Source organism: Chinchilla lanigera, unplaced genomic scaffold (assembly GCF_000276665.1).
Source record: "Chinchilla lanigera isolate Chin_1 unplaced genomic scaffold, ChiLan1.0 scaffold00108, whole genome shotgun sequence".
NCBI classification, from domain to species: domain Eukaryota; kingdom Metazoa; phylum Chordata; class Mammalia; order Rodentia; family Chinchillidae; genus Chinchilla; species Chinchilla lanigera.
In genome coordinates this window covers 446,817-466,318 of record NW_004955509.1, presented here as the reverse complement: position 1 = coordinate 466,318, position 19,502 = coordinate 446,817, and the positions used below count along the sequence as shown (strand labels likewise).

Here is a 19,502-nt window from a genome sequence, read left to right as displayed (position 1 = left end):
AGACAAGCAGGCCACCGAGAAGCACGTGGCAGACAAGCAGGCCACCGAGAAGCATGTGGCAGACAAGCAGGCCACCGAGAAGCACGTGGCAGACAGACATGCTACTGAGAAGCACGTGGTGGAGAAGCATGTGGTGGACAAGCACACTGCTGAGAAGCATGCTACCACAGGAGGAAAGAGTGAGAGCAGTGCAGGTAGAACTTCTTTGTCAATGCTACCACTGGGCAGTGGCCTTCCCCAAATAGTTCCCCCTGACCCAATCTATTTGCTCTTCTCTTGTATTTAGGAGAAGGAGGGGGGTTTTCCCTGGGACATTGACATCAACCTTGTAGTGCTTTATCGGGCTTGCTTGTTGCCCTGAAACCTTCTCTGCTATCTCCCCAGGGTCACCTAGAGGAGGAGACCTAGGTACTGACTCCTCTCATAGCTATGAAAACTCACAGGAGTTCCGAGTAAGACAAGCTGCAGCCAGCCAGGGGTTGCACTTCTCACAAGAGAAGGTCTTCCCTCAGTTTTTAAAAAATCTGTGATACATATAGTGAGCTTGCCCAGATGGTGGCTGCTTGGGGACTTATTTGTGACTCTATTTTGCTTTCTCAGCTGTCCACTGCCCTCACTATGGAATGAATACAGCCAGGGTCACTGCTGGCCTATCACAGCTTCTCAGTGGTTCATTGTAACACTGTTCTGGCAGCTTTTCCCATCACCACACCGCATTGGATTTTTTGTGTCTAAATGGTAGCTGTAGTGTATGGAATCATTACTGGTTTGTTCATTTACTTTGATCTTTTTTTTCTTGCTGCCTCTTTTCTGACATAGCCTTGGGGAAGCCCATGGCTGGCACCACTGATGCAGGAGAGGCTGCAAAGATCCTGGCTGAGAAGAGACGACAGGCTCGGCTGCAGAAAGAACAGGAGGAGCAAGAACGACTGGAGAAGGAAGAACAGGAGAGGTATGCAGGTGCTCAGAGTTTCTGCAGGATCTTATTTAAAAGCTGAGTTGCAAAGAGCAGCTTGACTTTCTTTTTGTGCTTTTGGTATTGCTAAAGCCTAAGCAGAAGTGTTAAGACCTAGAATGCCTGGACTGCATCTTCTGTTTGACATAATTTTTTTTTGTCTTTTTTTTGAGAGGATATTTTGCTATGCAGTTTAGGCTGGCTTGAGCGCACAGCAATCCTCCTACCTCCCAAGTGCTGGGATTATATATAGGTGTGCATCACCATGCCCAGGCACTGTTTGACATAATTGACACAGGTAGAATTTTGTTCTTTTCAGAGGACCTGGAAACTCATAGGGGTTGGATCTAGATGTTACAGGCAGTCCTCATAGAGCTATCGGGAGAATGTTGACTATAGAATGAGAATATCCCTGGGAAGACAGAAATTTCTGGATGTAGAAAACTTGGTTTTGCTTCCCAAATTGTTTTCTCTCCCAGATTATCCTAATTTACACCCCAGAGTCAAAATGAAATGAGTTGGGCAGAGTCTCCTAGATGAGGGGTAAGGTGAACCAAGCTCATAGTCCATGAACAATAAGCTGTGGGGAAGTCCTGTCTTGGAATAAGACAGAACTTGTCATTGCAGTGGCCCTTAAACTTTGGAAAGTATCAGAATCCTCCAAAGAACACAGGGAAGATACACCGATCTAAAGACCTGCTCTGTTTTAATAGCTCAGTAGTGTTTGAGATCCACTATGGTGATAGTGCCAGGGCACTTTGTCACAATACAGTCCTGCCTTTTTGATCTTTGTATTCGGAGAGGGAATATATATTAAAGGACAAGGTTGATTTTATTGATAAAGGAAGCTCTTAGAATCATCACAGAGTCCAAGCCAGTGCTACTTAGAGAGTGACCAAGGCAGGAAGCAAGCAGTGCTGTGGCACCTGAAGGCCAGTACTGGATTTAAATTAATGAATAATAGGATATTCTTGATCGTTTAGTAACTTTGACAATTCTTTGTGATCTCTGCGTATAGTTTTGCTGATGTAATTTTTTTCTTTTTGTGGTGTGTGTGGTACTGAGGATTGAACATTAAGCTGCATCTCCAGCCCATTTTTTTTTTATTATCTGTTTTGAGACAGAGTTTTGCTAAGTCACTAAGGTACCCAAGCAAGGCTCAAACTTGGTGATCCTCCTGCCTCAGCCTTCCAGAGTGCTGGGATTATAGGTGCCTGCCACCACACCTGGCTTGATCTAATTTTTAGGAGTGGAATCTTGTCTGATTCCTTCTTAAGTTCTGGGCTTCTGCGATTATTTTCTCACTCCAGCATTTCAGTTAAAGACAGTAACCACTTGATGAGTGGTGTGTTCAGGCTTGTTTGGGTGGGCCATAGGTCACGTGAAGGGAGCTCACAGGAGATGATGAATCACAGGACTGCAAATGACAGGCCTTGGTAATTGCAGGCCGTAGAGGTAAGGTGCATGTTCTGAGCAGGTGAGTGATGTGATTATTGCTATGTGCTTAGAAAGGGGAAATTCTCTACCTTTCTAGCCACCATCTTCTCTTTTACATTACCTTCATAGCCCAGCTCCTGAAAACTGATTGTACTAACTGTATCTTTATTTCCTCAACTCATACTTACTCTTTAAACCTTATAACCACCATTCCTCCTAATCTCCAGATACCTGAGTCTCATCTGTCTACCCCTTATCCCTTAAATGTTGCTTCAGCTTCCAGCCCTCAGTTTCTCACCTGACAAGCCCTTCATGAACAGTGCTGTTCCCTCCTGCTCTGTGATTATTCCTACCACTACTAGTTTCCTCTGGCTTCAGAAGATTTAGGGTTCATGTTTCATATAGGAGTTATACATTGAGCCTTTGGTGTGTTAAATCAACTTTACTTTCATCTCCTTTCCTACCTTCTTTCTCCCTTTGCCTTGTTTTATCATGTATTTCTAAAGCTAATTGCATCTTTCTTTGTAAACTTTGCAGACTTTCCGGAGTAAGAGAAGTGCTAGACATGCCTCTGAAGACTACTGTATCTGTGCCTATGGCCTGGTCTCTGCCCAGGGCTGTATACTCTAGTACCATAGCCTCTAGGTATATGTAGCTACTGAAAGATAGGTTAGAGAACATTTGGTTTCTCAGCCATAGTAGCCGTATTTCAGTACTCAGTAGCCAGATTCGGCTAATAGCTACTTCAGTGGGCAACTCAATTCTATAGAATGTTTTCCTCATCACAGAAAGTTATGTTGGATAGCACTTGTCTGGAACCCGGACTGTACAGCTGCCCATGCTTTCACTTGAATGTACCCATATTCATCTCAAATTCAGCAATTCCAAGGCAGCACTTAGTATCTTTCACCCAGACTTGCTTTTCCATTTACAAGTTCTGTGCCCCCATCTATCCTAAGACCCAAGTCAGAGGTCTCAGACCCACTCTCGACTGTTCCCTTTCCATCCTCCACACTCCCATTAGCTGTCAAGTCAGCCCTCATTAGCTGTCGCATTTGCATCTCTGTTCTTCCTTCCCCTTTAGCCCGTGTTGGACCTGGGCTGTCTGGCATCCAACTGGAGTGCCTTGTTCTAGGTCTGCCAGAGCTTGTCCACTATCCATGCTGTATCCACAGTGACCTTTCTCAAATAAGTGCAATTGTCCTGCTCCTGTGTTTTAACAAGCTGGTGAGTCCCCTGCCCACAGGATCCATCCAAACCCATCCATAGCCCTTGAAGGCCTCCGATAAACTGGCTGCTCCTTGCCTTTCTACCTGCTTTTCCTCTAGGCTGCAGTCTGCAGATCCCTCTGAAATTCCTCCATCACACAGCTCTATACCTCCAAAGTTTTGCTTTTACTATGCTCGTACATAGACTCATGCTCTTCTTAAACCATAGGTCAAACTCATTCCTCTGTAATCTGTCTGGCCCTGTGCAGGTGAGAGAACTGACCTCCCCCACTCTTCATCCTTTCTGATCTCCACTGTTAGCTGACTAGCAGGCACCAGCCTCATGCATTTACAGGCTCCTTTTCCCTGGTAAGCATCCCAGAAGGCTGGGATTACAGTCTTTGGATTGCTTGTGCCTGGTGTTCAATTAATATATGAGAAAGGAAGGCAAGGAGAAAGAGGCTTGACTAAGAAACCATGGCAGTAACAGGTTAAGAAGACACAGAACTAAAGTAGTATGGTGAAAGCAAACTAGGAAAGGGAGTCTACAGACTTGCATAACTCAAAAGAAGTGGGCAGATTTAAAGTTGATGCTAAGATTTGGCTCAAAGGACTTAGGAGAATGGTACACCCAATGACAGATAATGGAAGGGTAGAAGGAATTATTTTAAAGAATAAAAATGACCTGTTTGATATTAGATAAATTAAGTTTAAAGTACCTATAGAATACCTAGGGGATTGGAAATGGAATTGAAACCTGGGGCCTACGTTAAAAATGAGACTAAATACTTGACCCAAAATCAGTTTTCCTTTTTCTTGCCAGAATGTGAAACTTTGCATAGTGCCACGTGCGAGGTGAGAAAGGAAAGTACCAGACACCCTGGGGCTGGAACACAGCGGATACCTCTTGGAATAAGATCATCCTTGCATCTGTTTTATACTTAAAGTTAATAGTTAAAACCACAGAAATGTTATTGCCAGTTGAGAAAATATAGAGAAAAATAAAAAATACTTGAGCCAAACCATGGAAAGCCCAATTATTGTGACCATCTGTTGAGACAAACACTATCCAAGTCAGGGATGGGGCAGACTTCCCTTAATATAAGGGCTAACCAACAGTCCAGACAACAGTGCCCTAAGAAGAGCAAAAGCTATTCCAGTCCCAACGAGCAGTGACATCAAAGCTCTCTCAGAAACACAGAAAACAAGCCCAGTGCCTGGGCTTGGGGATGGGCAAGATGTTCCATGGGATTCTTGGTGCTGGAGCAAGCAATCTTAGATCCTGGATCTACTCTGGGCAAGGCACTGGCAGAAACTAGCAAGTAAGAAATCTTACCGAGATTTGAAAATAGATCATATGAAGTCACATTAAGAAGGTGAAGTAACTGCTAGAGGTCCAAAACAAAGAATATTGAGGCAGGGCAGCCCCACAAATAAAGTCATGTAGCCAGGCTCAAGTTTGGTGTCCAAGCAAGGTCCCTGTTCCTGGAGTTGCAGGCAGGGGTCCTCAGGAGTGTTCAAACCTGGCTTCTTGCTTGCTGAGCCTCCAAAGGTCAGGTAGTCTTGGTATGAGCTAGAGCAGGCAAGAGCTTTCTGAATGGGGCTTGGGCATTAGGACAGGAAAACAGCTTAGGTAGGAGGAGCCACAGGGTTGTAGAAAGGGCCTTGTGGGAGGGATGTTCAGGCTGTTGTACCTGTGAGACATGTCCAGGCTGAGGAAAGGCTACTGGTCTTGGGATTTAGGAGATGAGCAGGGATTTTAGAGGGAAAGTATTGAGAGGAGGGGTAAAGGCCCCAAGTGGGAGCTCACATTCCCTTGTCATGTGTGGAAAGGAGGTAGAAGATTAAAGGGAGTGGCTTTGGATGCTCAAGGCCCATATATTTTTGCAGGGCATGGAAACATGCATGTAGAAAGGTGCAACTAGAGCTGGCCATGGTACCACATGCCTGTAATCCCAGCATTTGGGAGGCTGAGGTAGGAAGATCGCTGTGAGTTCAAGGCCAGCCTGGGCTACATAGTGAGTTCAAGGCCAGCCTGGATTACAAAATGAGACCTTCTCTCCAAAAAGGTGCAACTATCATTGGAAGGAAGAGGGGCTAGCAGGAAGATTGTGGAGCTACCAGGAGGGTATGGAATTCATAGCAAATGTGGTAGCATTTGCAATCCTTTCAGCTAAGCAGAGGAACAAAAGGGAAAGTTTCTCAGCATTAATGCCATAAAGGAGTGAAATTCAAGAAGCTCAAATCAAGTGACCTCGCTCTTCTCTATAAAATGGTTGGTTGTTGTCTTGATCAAAGAATTGGTCAAAATGCATGCAAAAAGTAGTGAGGCTTTACATTATTAAAGGTAAGAAAAAAAGTATGCCCTGCAGAGTGAAAATGGGCCACTCTGAACTGATTTTAAAAGCCTAAGAAAGGCAAGGTTGTGTGATTTTTTTAAAAAAAAAATTCAAATATACCTATAGAAATGTTATTTTATATTTGAACAAATATAATTTAAAGAAAAAAGACTGTACTTAATGTAGAATTACCAAGAATATAAGGTGCTAATAGGAATGGAGAATTAGATACTTTACTATCAAAAAGTGACATAGTTCCCTCATATAAAGACAGTGTTTGTTACACTCTCTTTTGCATAACTGGAAAATAAAGGTTCCATGAATCATTTAAATCAAGGTATGGTGTATATGCAAAAGGCCATGTGAGATAAAACAACTTCTAATTCTTCAGTCAATCATCTGTTTATAAAACATGTATCTCATGTATAAAGTGCAGAATCTGTTCCAGATTAATCAAATCAAGCTGGGCATGGTGGCACCACACCTGTAATGCCAGCACTTGGGAGGCTGAGGCAGGAGGATCCTTGCAAGTTCGAGGCCAGCCTGGGCTACAAAGTAAGCTCAAGGCCAGCCAGAACTGCATAGCCAGACCCTGTCTCAAAAAAAAAAAAATACCCCCCCAGATTAATCGAATCAGTGTACTGTCCATTCACATACAAGCCTACCCTTCCTCTTGGAGTTTTTTTTAAGTTATACAATAAAACAAGTTAATCCTCAAAAAAATTGCTGTTGATGCCATCAACTAAGAAGAAGGATATGAAGATGGAGAAAAGGTGGCAATTTGAACTGTCCATAGGAGATACAAAGAATGGGATAAAAACGTGTCAGCAGAGACTGAGGCGCACATAACCTTGTTTGTACTTTTCTCCAAGCAGCACTGGCTGGTCCAGGAAAGGCACGAGAGGTCCTGGTGGCTGCTTGGGCCTGGCGTTAGGCAACAGAGTGACCCCCATGCCATCACAGAAATGCTCAGGAGGGGATCAGGATGCCTGGGGTGGGGCACTGTGAGAAAAGGGAAGCAGATGCAGTGCTCACCAGGGCAGACCATCAGAGAAGGAGGCAAAAGAGTGGATCAGATCAAAGAAGGTTAATGATGGAAGTTAAGCTTTACTTTAAAATGGAAACATATAAGCACGTGGGAATAGTGAAACCCACATACTCATCTGTAAGATTAAACAGTTAAAAGCTGAGTACAAGTCAGTGATATAAGATGTGACAGGATAGAACAGAAGAGGGGATGAGGTGCTAGAGGTTGAGAGACAGGGGCCATTATATGAATACTCTCACCAGTGGCCAGCAATAGGAACAAAGGCTATATCAGCTAAATGCCAGATGGTAACAGTGCACTGTTTTCTTTGCTTTCTACTTACTCAGTTACAAAGGGAGAAGTGGGCTTAGAGTTAACAACAAGTTGTGAACTCAGAGGTAGGAGGAGCCAGAGAAACTTAGTAAGGATGGCAAAGGTGGTGGGCTGAGGGTGACCTGCAGCAGAGGGTAGTAGGGAAAAGGATGAAATAATGATCTCTCTGATTCCTTAAGCAGGGAAAGAAAAGAATGCTCATTTTTGGAGAGGATTATGAAGGACCTGGATTCACACAGAGGAAGCCTGTGTGTGTGTGTGTGTGTGTGTGTGTGTGTGTGTGTGTGTGTTGCCAGTTTTCACCTCCTTTGGGGAAGGCAAAGTATGGTTAAAGGAGAATTTTGTCTGAAGAAGACAGAATTTCCATGGAGGCACCATGGAAAGGACAAGCAGGGGCTGATGGACCTGCAAGGAAGAATTTGTTTTGGATGACAATGAGGGTTCTGGAGATTTATGGGCAAGAGGGTGTTACTACGTGTGTGCATCTGGACACTTCAAAGTCCTGATGGTAAAAATGGAAGAAGCAGTAGATTTTCAGATTCTTAAAATGAAGATAATAACTTATATGTTAATTTACATACTATGTATCCTTTGTATTTTAACTTCTGTGGGTCAGTTACTGTTGGCTTTTTAAAAAGGAGGATAAAAAATGAATTAGTGCTCTGATTTACATTTGGATAAATCTTGTTATTACCACATTTTTTTTATAGTTCTATATTGGAAATAGTGCCTAGTGTTTCATAATAAAATTTAAAAGAATGGGAGTTTCTTTCTGATGAGGCCCCAAAATGTTCTTCTCTAGAATATCTGTTTAAATTTTAGTTTCTCCACAATGCTTCCAGGCACTTCAGCCTCTGGCATAGAGTATGTTATTATGCACTGTTAAGTCTTGGGCTAATGCCTTTACATATTTCTTCACTTGTTAAAATATTTCTTTGGTGAGACATAGGCTATTTGCATGATTCCTGAAGCTGACCATTAGGACGGAAGGACTGTCTGTCTTGATCTTTTTATAACAGCATAACAGAACCTAGTGACACATGCTTCCAAATGAAGGTAATTTCTGAAAAAGATACAAATTTGTAGATGCACTTAAATGGACTTTGGGGTTGGAGGGAGGATTCATTTTAAATTGTAAAACTAACATTTGAGAATGTTCCAGAGCCAGGCATACCCATCTGTTATATCAGTTCTCATAATAATGCCATAGAGCAGTAGTATAGCTATGCCCATTTTTAAAATGGACATCAGAAATGTTGCGTGACATTCCCAGTGTCACACAACCAGTGGCACAGCCAGAATGTAGTGTGGGTCTTGCCCATACGTTACATTGCTCATGACCACCCAAGAGAAGTGACACTTGTAAGCAGGAAGAACATTAGAAACCTAGAAACAAGCTTTTAGACTTTGCAGAATTTTCCCTCACTGCTTAAAGCTGTTTATCATTATATCATTCATCTGCAGATAAAAATATCTAAATGTCACTTAATTTTATAAAGCAAAGACTAAAAGCTAAAATAGACTTCTAAAAATTATGTTTATTAGTACATTTTAAGTATACATAATGATCACATAATCATAAGGAATTTGTACTTGTACACAGCACAACTTGATTCTTTTTTTTCCCATTCCCCTTAAAATAGACTTAAAGATTGCCAGAACAAATGGAAAATAGGTGCTTTGAGTTTCCGTTGAACGTTTTCCTCAGTTGGCTATTTCAGAAGTCACATACCAATTAGAACCCAAAGTAAACTTGTTGAGATCATGGTCACTGCTCTTTAATTGCTGACTGACATATTTGTGGCCACTGCAGCATTTCCCAGTTTTTCTAGCTTTAGTTGTTTTAAAAGAATTGTTATTAAATAAGAATGATGGAGACTGGCTTCCTGTATCGTCACTGTCATTTATACAGTGATGAAGCCATTGCAGTAGGCATCACAGATCAATATGTTGTTAGTATTTATCCTGCAGACTTTAAAGTCAAGCCTGGTTAATATTTTTTGGTAAACATACAGACTGGAATGGACTTCTAGGAAGGATGGGTCAGTTTATTACATGGTTACGAGTTCAGATGCATGTATTTGTTAACATGCTCAGCATTACCCACTACTGTCAGCTCATGGTTGTTTGGCAGTTTGCCTTTTGAACGTGTCTTTTTCTGACAACACTTATGTTCTCAAAAGGCAGGAGAAAGAGGAATTGAGAAGAAAGGCAGAGGAGGAAAGGCAGCGCCTAGAGGAAGCCCGTAAACAAGAAGAGGAAAAGAATCTCCAAGAAGAGAAAGAAAAAAGAAAGTCAGGAGAGGAGGCCAAGCAGAAGGCTGCGGAGGAGCTGTTTTTGAAAGAGAAACAAGAAAAAGCCATGATTGAAAAGCAGGTGCAGTCTGAGTGTTCAGATAGACTTCCTTATTTTGTTTTTCAAGACCTTAGTTAATATTAGGTGAAATTCATTAAATTTAAATGACTAATGGTAGTTACTTAAGGTTTTTTTCTTTTTTCCTTAAACTGTCTGGACTAGTCATTAAATAAAAGTTGCTTGGGACAAGTTTGCTCTCTGTGAGTGTGAGTTTCCACAAAGGTAGACCCTGTGGTATGAATTTGGGTGTCAGTTTATTTGAGAAGGGATCCTATAAAGCTGGTATGGAAGCAAGAGACAGTAAGGGAAATTAATGAGGGGGTTACTCTTGGCAACTGGAACTCAATAGCATTGGGATCTCCTGAGAGCCTGGGGATCATGGTTGCTTTAAAATTGTCCCTCTGAGGAGTGAGGAATCTGAATAATTTATCTGCTAGCACCCTGTTTGTGGAAGGTTCCTCCTTGGGGAATTAACTCCTAGAAACTTTTGGCTTACAGACAAAGACTTTGGCCATGTGAGAAAACGATCTACAGATGATTTTCACGGTGGGCTGAAGTATATGGATAAAGTCTAACCACATCTACTGTGTCGTAAAGCAAGTGTGTAAATCCACATAGCGTATGGGAAAGGCATCCACTTTGGGCTAGATGATGGGGAGACAGAACTTGTGCAAAGCTAAAAGAATTACGACCGTGTTTTCTCAGCTTCATAAAGCCTATACCTTGGTTTACCTGTTTTTGTTTTTTTGTTTTTTGTTTTTTGTTTTTTGTTTTTTTTTTTTCAGAAAGAGGCAGCAGAAGCAAAGGCCCAGGAGGCTGCTAAACAGATGCGTCTAGAAAGAGAACAAATCATGCTGCAGATTGAGCAGGAGCGGCTGGAGAGGAAAAAGGTAAGGGCAGAGGGATCAGGAGGACTTAGGATGAGGGTGAAGCAGGAACAGGAGGCAAATCCAGCTCTGTTCTGCAGTGATTGGGTAGAGTGCTCTTAGACTTGTCAGTTAGGGCAGTGTCTTTGATAGTGCTGTTTAAATCTTCTGTATGTTTGTTTTTTGTCATCTTGTTCTGTCAGTTACTGAGAAAGCAGTGGTACAGAGTTCCATCTGTGGTTATGGATTAGTCTATTTTTCCTTTAAGGTCTGTCAGTTTTTGTTTTAGATATTTGAAGCCCTGTATATTTTAGATTGTTTAATTTTCCTGCTGAATTGACCCCTTTGTTATAAAATTACCTTCTTAACTCTAATAATATTTATTTTGAAATTTGCTTCAGCAGCCTTTTTATGATTAGTATCTGCATGGTAAATATTTTTCCATCTTTTTACTTTGAACCTATATGTGTGCCCTTATAAGAGGGTCTGATGTAAATAGCATATAGTCAGGACTTACTATTATAATTGTTTGTTTCTGTCTTTTAATTGGAGTGTTTAGTCCCTTTGTACTTAATTTACTTATAGATAAAGTTGAGTTTAAGGAGACTGATCCTAAGGGTCTGTTCTCGTGATGTCCTAGGCCAGTGATAGCAAACTGTTTAGAGCTTTCAATGATACAAATGGCCCGCTGCTGCATGCGTGCCACGGGTTCACCACCACTGGGCTCAGCCTGGCCTTTGTGTTCCTGTAAGGCTGAGAGCCGGGAGACCAGCCTCTGGTCTTCCCTCTTGAGCTTCAGCTCAAAGTATCAAGGGCAATACTCTTGAATGCTGGATGGTGACTTGTTGACTTATAGGAAACCTAAGAAGAGGAAGGAAAAAGGTGGGATATAGATTGAATATTGATTCTAAATATGCACTGGTGTGCTTCATTTGACATTTTTCATAAGCGAGAGGTATACATCTGCAAAAACGTGAAAATCTTTTCTATACTCATTATCCTCTGCTGAAATTTGACTTTTCCAAGTTTTCTGAGAAATGTGAAATTGCATGTAGACCCAACAGCTTTTTTATATTTTTGGTCTTACAGTCCTCTCACCTTTTGTTTGTTTCCAGAGAATAGATGAAATCATGAAGAGAACAAGGAAGAGTGATGTGTCTCCAGAAGTAAAGGTACAGACTTCAGATGACCATTATGTGCTGAGTGGAAAAGGACAGCAGGATACATTCAGTGTAGTTGTGGGTTCTGGAGAGAATTAGGAAAAATGGATTCTTCCTGCTCTCTTCTTGGCTAGGTTAAATACGGTACAGGGTTCTGAAAAAAAATAGGAGCTTCAGAGATGGAGCAGGTAAAAGATTTCCTCAGAACAGTGGGATGGACATACAGGGAGAGGCATAGTGGTACATGAATACAAAAGAGAATGGTGACATATTAATAATGTGAAACAGCTGAAGATTCAAAGACTTGCTGTGAACCAGGCAGATGGCCCAGCAGGGCTCCAAATATCTTCTCTTGCTTAAAAATAATACATGTTTTACTATGCAGTGTCAGCCTTCCTTCTTTTTCATCCATGCTCTTATTTTCAGAAAGAAGAGCCTAAAGTGGAGATTCAGCCTGTTGTGTGTGTGGAAAGTAAGATAAAACCAATTGTCCCCAACAAAATAGGTAAGTGTTCTTGGGCTGTCCCTTTCAGCAGTGAAGGCTCAGAAAGCTTCTTACAGGGGGATAAAGCCTGTGGGTCCCAAGAGCGTGACTGCTGGCAGTTTTCCTGCCTGGGGCATCTATAGAAAACCGCTGGCTTCCTCAGTTACTCTGCTGATGCTGGCATGGAAGGCATGCTGTCTGCTGGCCCTCGATGCTTTCCAGGGAGCTTATCTGTTGGTCAGGTGTTATTAAGAGCTGGCTCTGCTCTTCTCCTGAGGCCCTGCAGACAATTTTAATGTGCTTTTTCTTCTCTTCCCCTGTGTGAGGGTGATTACATAGAGTTATTGGTGATTCTTTTCACAAAAGATGTTGCATCATTGGTGAAGCAGAGTTTTAAATTAATTGCTTTGTTACATGTTTCCTGTTATTTCATTGTTACTGGATATATTATGACTCACATGAGGATTTTGTGCTCTTGATCAGAACTCAACGGATTGAACACATGCCAGGAAATTAAAGGCATGGGGCACACTGCCCCCGAAGCTTTTCCCCGAGATGTTTTCTCTAATGGGCTTAAACCAGTTGGGGGACTTGTTCATCTGGGTGCCCTTGATGGAAAATCAAACAGTCTGGATGATTCAACTGAAGATGTTCAGTCTATGGAAGTGAGGTATGTCAGTTTCTTTTTTATTTAAACTTCATCCCTTCTCCAAACACCATCACAGTTCTTTAGTTAGTTTCTTCAGTGTTACACAACCAAATCACCTGAAGCAGGCTTGGTTGACATTATAGGAAAGCCATCAGTGGAATAGTTCCAGAGTCTTGCTTGGGTAAGGCTCCCTGGAAGCAGAACCTGGGACAGTGTTTCTGGGCATGTGATTTATTAGGGAAGGACTCCCGGGAGTTTGTGAGGAGGAAGGGCAGAGTGGGAAGGCACTAAGCAGCAGTGTGTTCTCAGACAATCCCACAGGAGCCTAGAGTCTGAATTTCCACTAGAGAGTTGTGTGACTGAGATAAGGTAGGTGAAAAAAAGATAAGTTAGGTGGCTTTTTGTACCACTGTGTCACTCATTCCCTGTGGGCTCTGTAAGGTGAAGGATGCAGGACTAATTGTGGCTGTCATCAGCCAAAGGAATTTGCCCAGAGAGAACATGGCAACTGTGAGCCTTTAGAAGCCCACTCTCTGCTGCTGGAGATGGGTGCATCTATAGGTAAAGGGTATCAATCTAGCCAGGCCACCAACAGGGTCACTTTTATAGAGAGTCTCATATTTAAGTAAACTTGTTACTAGAGACTTAATAAAGGAATGAATTTGCTTTTGGATCCTAAAGCCTAAAGAATTCTTAAATTGGTTTCATGTTTGTAGATGACATCATCTGGCAAATTAATCTCATATAAAAAGAAGAACTAATTGGCATGGGATTAAGGCAGAGGTGTTGAAGTAGACAGCCTTGAACAGGGCAGTTGGAGTAGGAGGTGGTTCTCTGAGTCAGTAGAGTGTGACAGTATTTTGTAAAAGCACTACTAGAGCTACAGCCTGCAAAGCTTACCTTTCTTTCATTGGCTCTGAGTTCCCATTCATATTTACTGAACTTGAGCCAAATGTGTGAAAGTCCAGGGTGCAGCAGCTCCATCATCAGTAGAGCAGGTTATGTGAGACTGATAACAGGACCCCTCAGAACCTTGCTTAGTCTTCCTTTCCCAACACCACCATCATGATGGGCTTTTCCTGACTGGTTCCATTCTGCCCCCAGCAGAAAAACAACTGAAGCAATCTTTTTTCCCCGGGTACTGGGGCTCATGCGTGTTAGGCAATCGCTGTACCACTGAGCGACATTCCTAGCCCTTTTTATTTTGAGATGGGGTCTCACTAAGTTGCCCATGCTGGCCTAGAACTTGTGATCCTCCTGCCTAGGCCTCTCAAGTGACTGAGATGATCTTTAGGGTTAATGCAACATATTTCCATCCCTACATTGAGCAAAGTATGCTTACTCTTTTATGCCTTTTAGGTGGAGGTAGGAGAGTAACAAGACATGGTACCGCTGCCCAGAGCTCAAGGAAGGGCTTTGCACACTGCGTTCTCCTTTAGAGAGAGGTGTGATTCCTGGTGGCTGTACCCAAGCATAGGGTGACATTTTCTTTTTCCCATGCTCTGACCATTTTTATGTTCACAATTGGGCTCTAATTCATATGTCTTACTGCTGAGTGACTTGAACCACCAGTGATACCTGCATGATTGTGCCATCACACAGTTTTTAAATTTATTTTGTTAGTAAAAAGACTGATAAAAATGGTTAGATCCGTTTGTACCACCAGTGGTACAAGCCACCTACTGGGACAGTTGTGCATGTTTCACCAGTGGTTCAAGCTGGCAGGAGTTAAACCTGGGGATGGAGGTAGGGAAAAATAAAGATGAGACAGGGTGTTTCTGCCTAATGAGGCATTTTGCCAAGGCTTCAAACACCAGAAGTGGTGTTAGGTTAGCTACTTCCCTTTAACTGGGTTCAGGTGTGAAGGAGGTAGACTATCTGAGTTGCTTCAGTTCAACTGGTTTTTCTAGATTCTTCTCTAAGATTTTAGAAACCCGCCTTACTCTGGTTATTAAGAGACTCCTGGGAACAAGACCTCTGAGCCCACCACTCTTCTGGGCCTGGATTGGCTTGGTGTATAGCAAGCAGCAGTGAAACTCCTTCCATCTCTCGGAGGAGGATGGAGGAACAATGAAGCTTGGCTAGGCAGAACTGGATAAGTCAGGGTGGATTGGAGGAAGCCTGGCTTCAGGGAGGAGACAGTGGGTGAGGCTGGCTCTATAGATAATTAAATGGATAGGGTCCTTGTTAATGATCCCACCCCAGTCCCCAGCCTTAACTGTGCACTCAGGTGGCGTAGCATGAACTCTTCCCAGCTAAGTCACTTTCACACTCTTGGGAGCCCTGGGAGGGAGAAATAACTATTCTTCCCATTTTACAGGGGAGGAGACAGAGGCCAGAGGCAGGAAAATCAGCTCAGCCAGGACAGCACTGCTGGAAAGGCAGTACCAGAGTTACTAGGGCCCAGTGTTAACTAGGGCCCCTCCTCATCTAGCTTTGAACTTGGGGCTTTTCTGTCTGTTTGAATGTCCCATTTTGAAAGTTCTAGAAGGGTCTTGCTTCTCAGGAGTAAAGTGCTTATGCCTGCATCTTTTTTCCTTTCACCCATTGTTGCAATGTAAGCTCAGCCTTCACAGCCCTGTCCAGTGTACTTCTCTACAGACCCGTGTCTACCACTTCCTAGATTTGAACCTGTCTCTAAGTCCATCTTCTCTAGAAGAGTAATGTAACAAAATATTATAAATAAAATGAAGCACATTGACATATTGTGCGTCATTCTCATGTTCTCTCATCTCTCTCCTTGCGTCTCTTCCTGTCTCCATCGTTCTAGTCCTGTTTCCAAAGAAGAGCTGATCTCCATCCCAGAGTTTTCACCAGTGAGTGAAATGATTCCTGGAGTGTCTCTGGACCAAAATGGAACTGGTAATGCCCGAGCACTTCAAGATCTCTTAGACTTCACTGGTCCCCCAGCGTTCCCCAAGAGATCCAGTGAAAATCTCAGCCTGGATGACTGTAACAAAAACCTTATTGAAGGATTTAACAGTCCTGGCCAAGAAACTACTCTGAACACTTTCTGTTGACAAATGCAACATCCCTTCAATAAAAGGTATAGTCTTTCAGTGATACTCTAAATCTGTAATTCCCCAACTAGGGTATGTGAACATAGGATGAACATCACTCAGCTCCAAGATGGCCAATTTTATCTGCAAGAATGCAAATACAAATATGTATTGCAGCACATACAAGAACTGAGATGGATTTCAATTACTTCTTTCATATGTATTCTATAGTGCCATGCCATGCCCACCTTGCCCCTGCCACTTGAGCGTGTGAGTGAGAAGGCTGAGAAGCAGTGGCTAAAGGTTGAACCACCAGCCCATCTTAAGTAGTACTTTTTCCAGGAACAAGGATAGAATGTTCTCATAGTGCTGCAAAGCAGTGGTAGTAAAACTACTCCCTCTCCATGTCCCTGCCTACCTGTCAGCCTGTCTCTCTGTCTCTGTCTGTCTCTGTCTCACCCTGTCTCTCTCTCTCCCTTTTCTCTGCCCTCCATGCGTCCTTCGCACTTAGTAAACAGAGGATCTGCCACTGGGCTTCGTCCCCAGCCCCCCTCATTTAAGAATGTGGGTTATATGTACTCTGTAGTTATGTGCACATAGATACCCACATTTCACATTTTATTTACTTCACTTTGGGACTTGTTTTTGAGTAATGAAAACCTATTTAGGATCTATCATCAAATCTATTCATAACTTTTCTCTTTTGGTACCAGGAATTGAATTCAGGACCTTGCACCTGCCAGGCAGGCGCTTATGCCACTGAGCTATATCCCCGGCCTCTTTTCATAACTTAATAATTTCTATAGTTCCTGTCATTTTAGACTCTCAGAAACATTTGTATATTCTCATCATTCTCTGTCACTTGATTTTTATGATGCTGCACTTCTCTTATTAGAAGTTCAGTGCCGAAAATGATTTCATCCAACCTCAGATACGTTTAAGTCTTTATCAAGGTAATTATCATAAACACAGGTTAACAGACCAAGAAACATACAAATCACATAAAACAATTCTACTAAATCAAGGTAAACTTTCCTTTGTCTAACCATTTTACTTCTCAAACCAGGTAACAGGTCAGGGAGGCCAACACAGCTGAAGTCACTGTGTTTTATATACTTATTTGTACCTGACATTAGGTCTTGCCTATAGTCAATGAATTTTTAGACTCTCTTTCTCCCAGTTTTCAGGAAGACACCTGCAGTCCTTTGACACATGAAAGGAAACACATGACAGGTTACTTCTAAACTATATCCCTACTTCAGAAGGGCAGTTACTTTCTGGCACTTAACCATATTTATGTGGAAGTTACAATTTTTAAAAATTTTTGCATGAAATTCGTGTATGCTACCTACAAAAATTCCAGGCTCAAATATTTGAAGAGAAAATTTCTATTATTTTCCACTGTTATAGGTGCTCCAAAAATGGAATAGTGCACATAAATAGGTTAAAACCCTAATTCACCTGAGCAGCCTGTTTCCCTGACAAGTGTATGGCTTTGTATTTATTAAGAGGTTCCTTTTGCTATTATCTTATCTTGACTTAATGAGCTCCCCTCAGTTCACTTACCTTGCTACCCAGTAAGAACCAGAAAATCCACAAAACTTAGGAGAATATTCATGAGTCCTCAAATTTATTCCCCACATCCCTGAAAGAAATGTAAAATCCCTATCCAAAAAAAATTTTGGTTCAATCACTTTATTCATACTGCCTGTACATTTTTTATATTTTATAGTTTAGTTCTAAAATCCTTTTCAACCAAAGATGGTGCCATCCCCACTACGGAGTATTTAGAAACATGTTGGTGGGTTTTGTTGTCACAGTGGATGGAAACATTCAGAAAGTAACTCTTGAGACATGAAATATTTGTAGGCTTGGATGCAAGGGAGATTCAATAGGCAGCCATCCCCTTTTACCCTCTCTGCTGTATGTGTGTCTCTCCCAAAGCTGTGCTCTCAGTTAAAAGGACAGCCTTCCCAAATAGGAGAGGATCATTCTTTGGTCAAAGGTAAAAATAAAACATCTGAAGATGTTAGGAAAGTCTCACACAAAATTTAACTCATCTAAAAAGGATGGTCTTGTGTAAAATACTGCAGTACTTCTATTGAGAAACACTGTATGAGCCAAGGAAAATTTAATTATCAAGTACAAAATCCTTTTCTCCATTGATCTCATGTGGTTTTGTGTTTGAATTAACACAGGTGGTGTTTGGAGCACCCGTGAAACTTCTGGTAGCCAAATACCAGCTGCCCAGCCATCTGAAGAAACTTCTGTCACCCTTCACCGCTGGATTCCAAACTATTAGACTGGAATGTAACTATTCCTAGGTAGTATGTCAAACACTGTCCTCTCTTGGTAGAAACCTTGAGATTTCCACCTTATTGGGCTGTAGCAAAGTTTCGTTTTATGGTTCTATTTAGGAGCTTCAGTCGCAACTAAAGCACTGCCTGTCCTTGTCTATTATCACAGTGACCCTCTAAGTAACCTGAGTGATGCTGCCTTGGAAGTTCACTCTGTGGCTGGCCTCTTTCCTGGCCTCAGAGCCCATAAGCACTTAGATGTCTCCTCCTATAAATATTCTAGGCATTTGCTCAACTCTAGTCAAACATGTCCTCAGCCTGGGCTGCATATCCCCTTTCCTTTGTTTCAGAGGAGAAGAAATTCAGGAGCTTCTCCCTCTCTGGGCTTTCTCTCTTGAAAATATTATCAGGAAGTCTTTTTATCTAAGCTTTGGCACCTGCAAATGCACTGCACCACATTACTCCTTTGGGGTTGATCAGTTTGAGTTAGTAAGGAAGAGTTAAACAGTGTGTAGTGATTTCTGTTCTCTTACGCATATTCTTATATGCATGGGCAACTGAATCAGGCAAGGGCCCTTCCTATTGCCCCTTCAAATTTTGCATCGTAGTCCTTCCAAACCATCAGGTGGTTTTCCTACTGAATGACACTGAATGTGTGTCATGTGCAGATGTTTGGTTTGGGGTTTGCTCTTGTTTTTCTGTTGGATCTTGGGGATTTTCTTTGTTTGCTCCTATGTTTGCCCAACTATATTAAAACTATAGATAAAAAGCATAGTGCTCTAAAACAAGGGGGCCCAAAATTGGTCCCAGTATGTCACTTTAATAGACTGTAACATAAAAAAGATCTGAATGGGGAAAAATTACACTAGAATGTATACTGCACACATTTTATGCCATATAACGCTGTATTTTCTTATTTTTTCTTTTATTGTGGTAAAATGTGACTTTCAGATTAAAATTACCTTTTCTTTGAAACTTGCATTTTGACTTGTATTAAAGGGTTTTGAGAGAACCATAATGCTGAGAGAGGTTTGCAAGTCTCAATAGTAATCTCATTCATGTGCTTTTAAAGCAGGCTACAGTTTAAGAATTTATTAGTTATGAAAACTGTGTATGTTTATGTATGTGTATATACTAAATAAAATACATGCCTCTAATAATGTAGTTGCACTGATCTTGATGAATATTGGGGGAAAATCCCTTTTCTGATAAGCACACAAAATGGCAGCATGGCCTGACTTTAAAAATGCCTGCCCATCTTTATGGCTTTATTTTGCTATAGATGTCTGGTGTGTGTGTGTGTGTGTGTGTGTGAGAGAGAGAGAGAGAGAGAGAGAGAGAGAGAGAGATGCTGTACCTCACAGCACCATTGTGACCATGGTGATGCCTCATT

General features: G+C 41.9%; 1 protein-coding gene across 1 annotated transcript in view; it reads left to right on the top strand.

Annotated features, from left to right (window-relative positions):
* Map7d2 (MAP7 domain containing 2) overlaps window positions 1–19,266 on the top strand; it is a gene marked incomplete in the record, with an annotated part of 121,538 nt that extends 102,272 nt beyond the window's left edge. Inside the window, 9 exon segments of the mRNA XM_013506304.1 lie at window positions 1–194; window positions 820–952; window positions 9,483–9,675; window positions 10,440–10,544; window positions 11,636–11,692; window positions 12,107–12,185; window positions 12,648–12,834; window positions 15,584–15,859; window positions 18,011–19,266. Of these exon segments, the coding sequence (XP_013361758.1) occupies window positions 1–194; window positions 820–952; window positions 9,483–9,675; window positions 10,440–10,544; window positions 11,636–11,692; window positions 12,107–12,185; window positions 12,648–12,834; window positions 15,584–15,833 (1,198 nt within the window).
* Window positions 19,267–19,502: the final 236 nt, after the last annotated feature.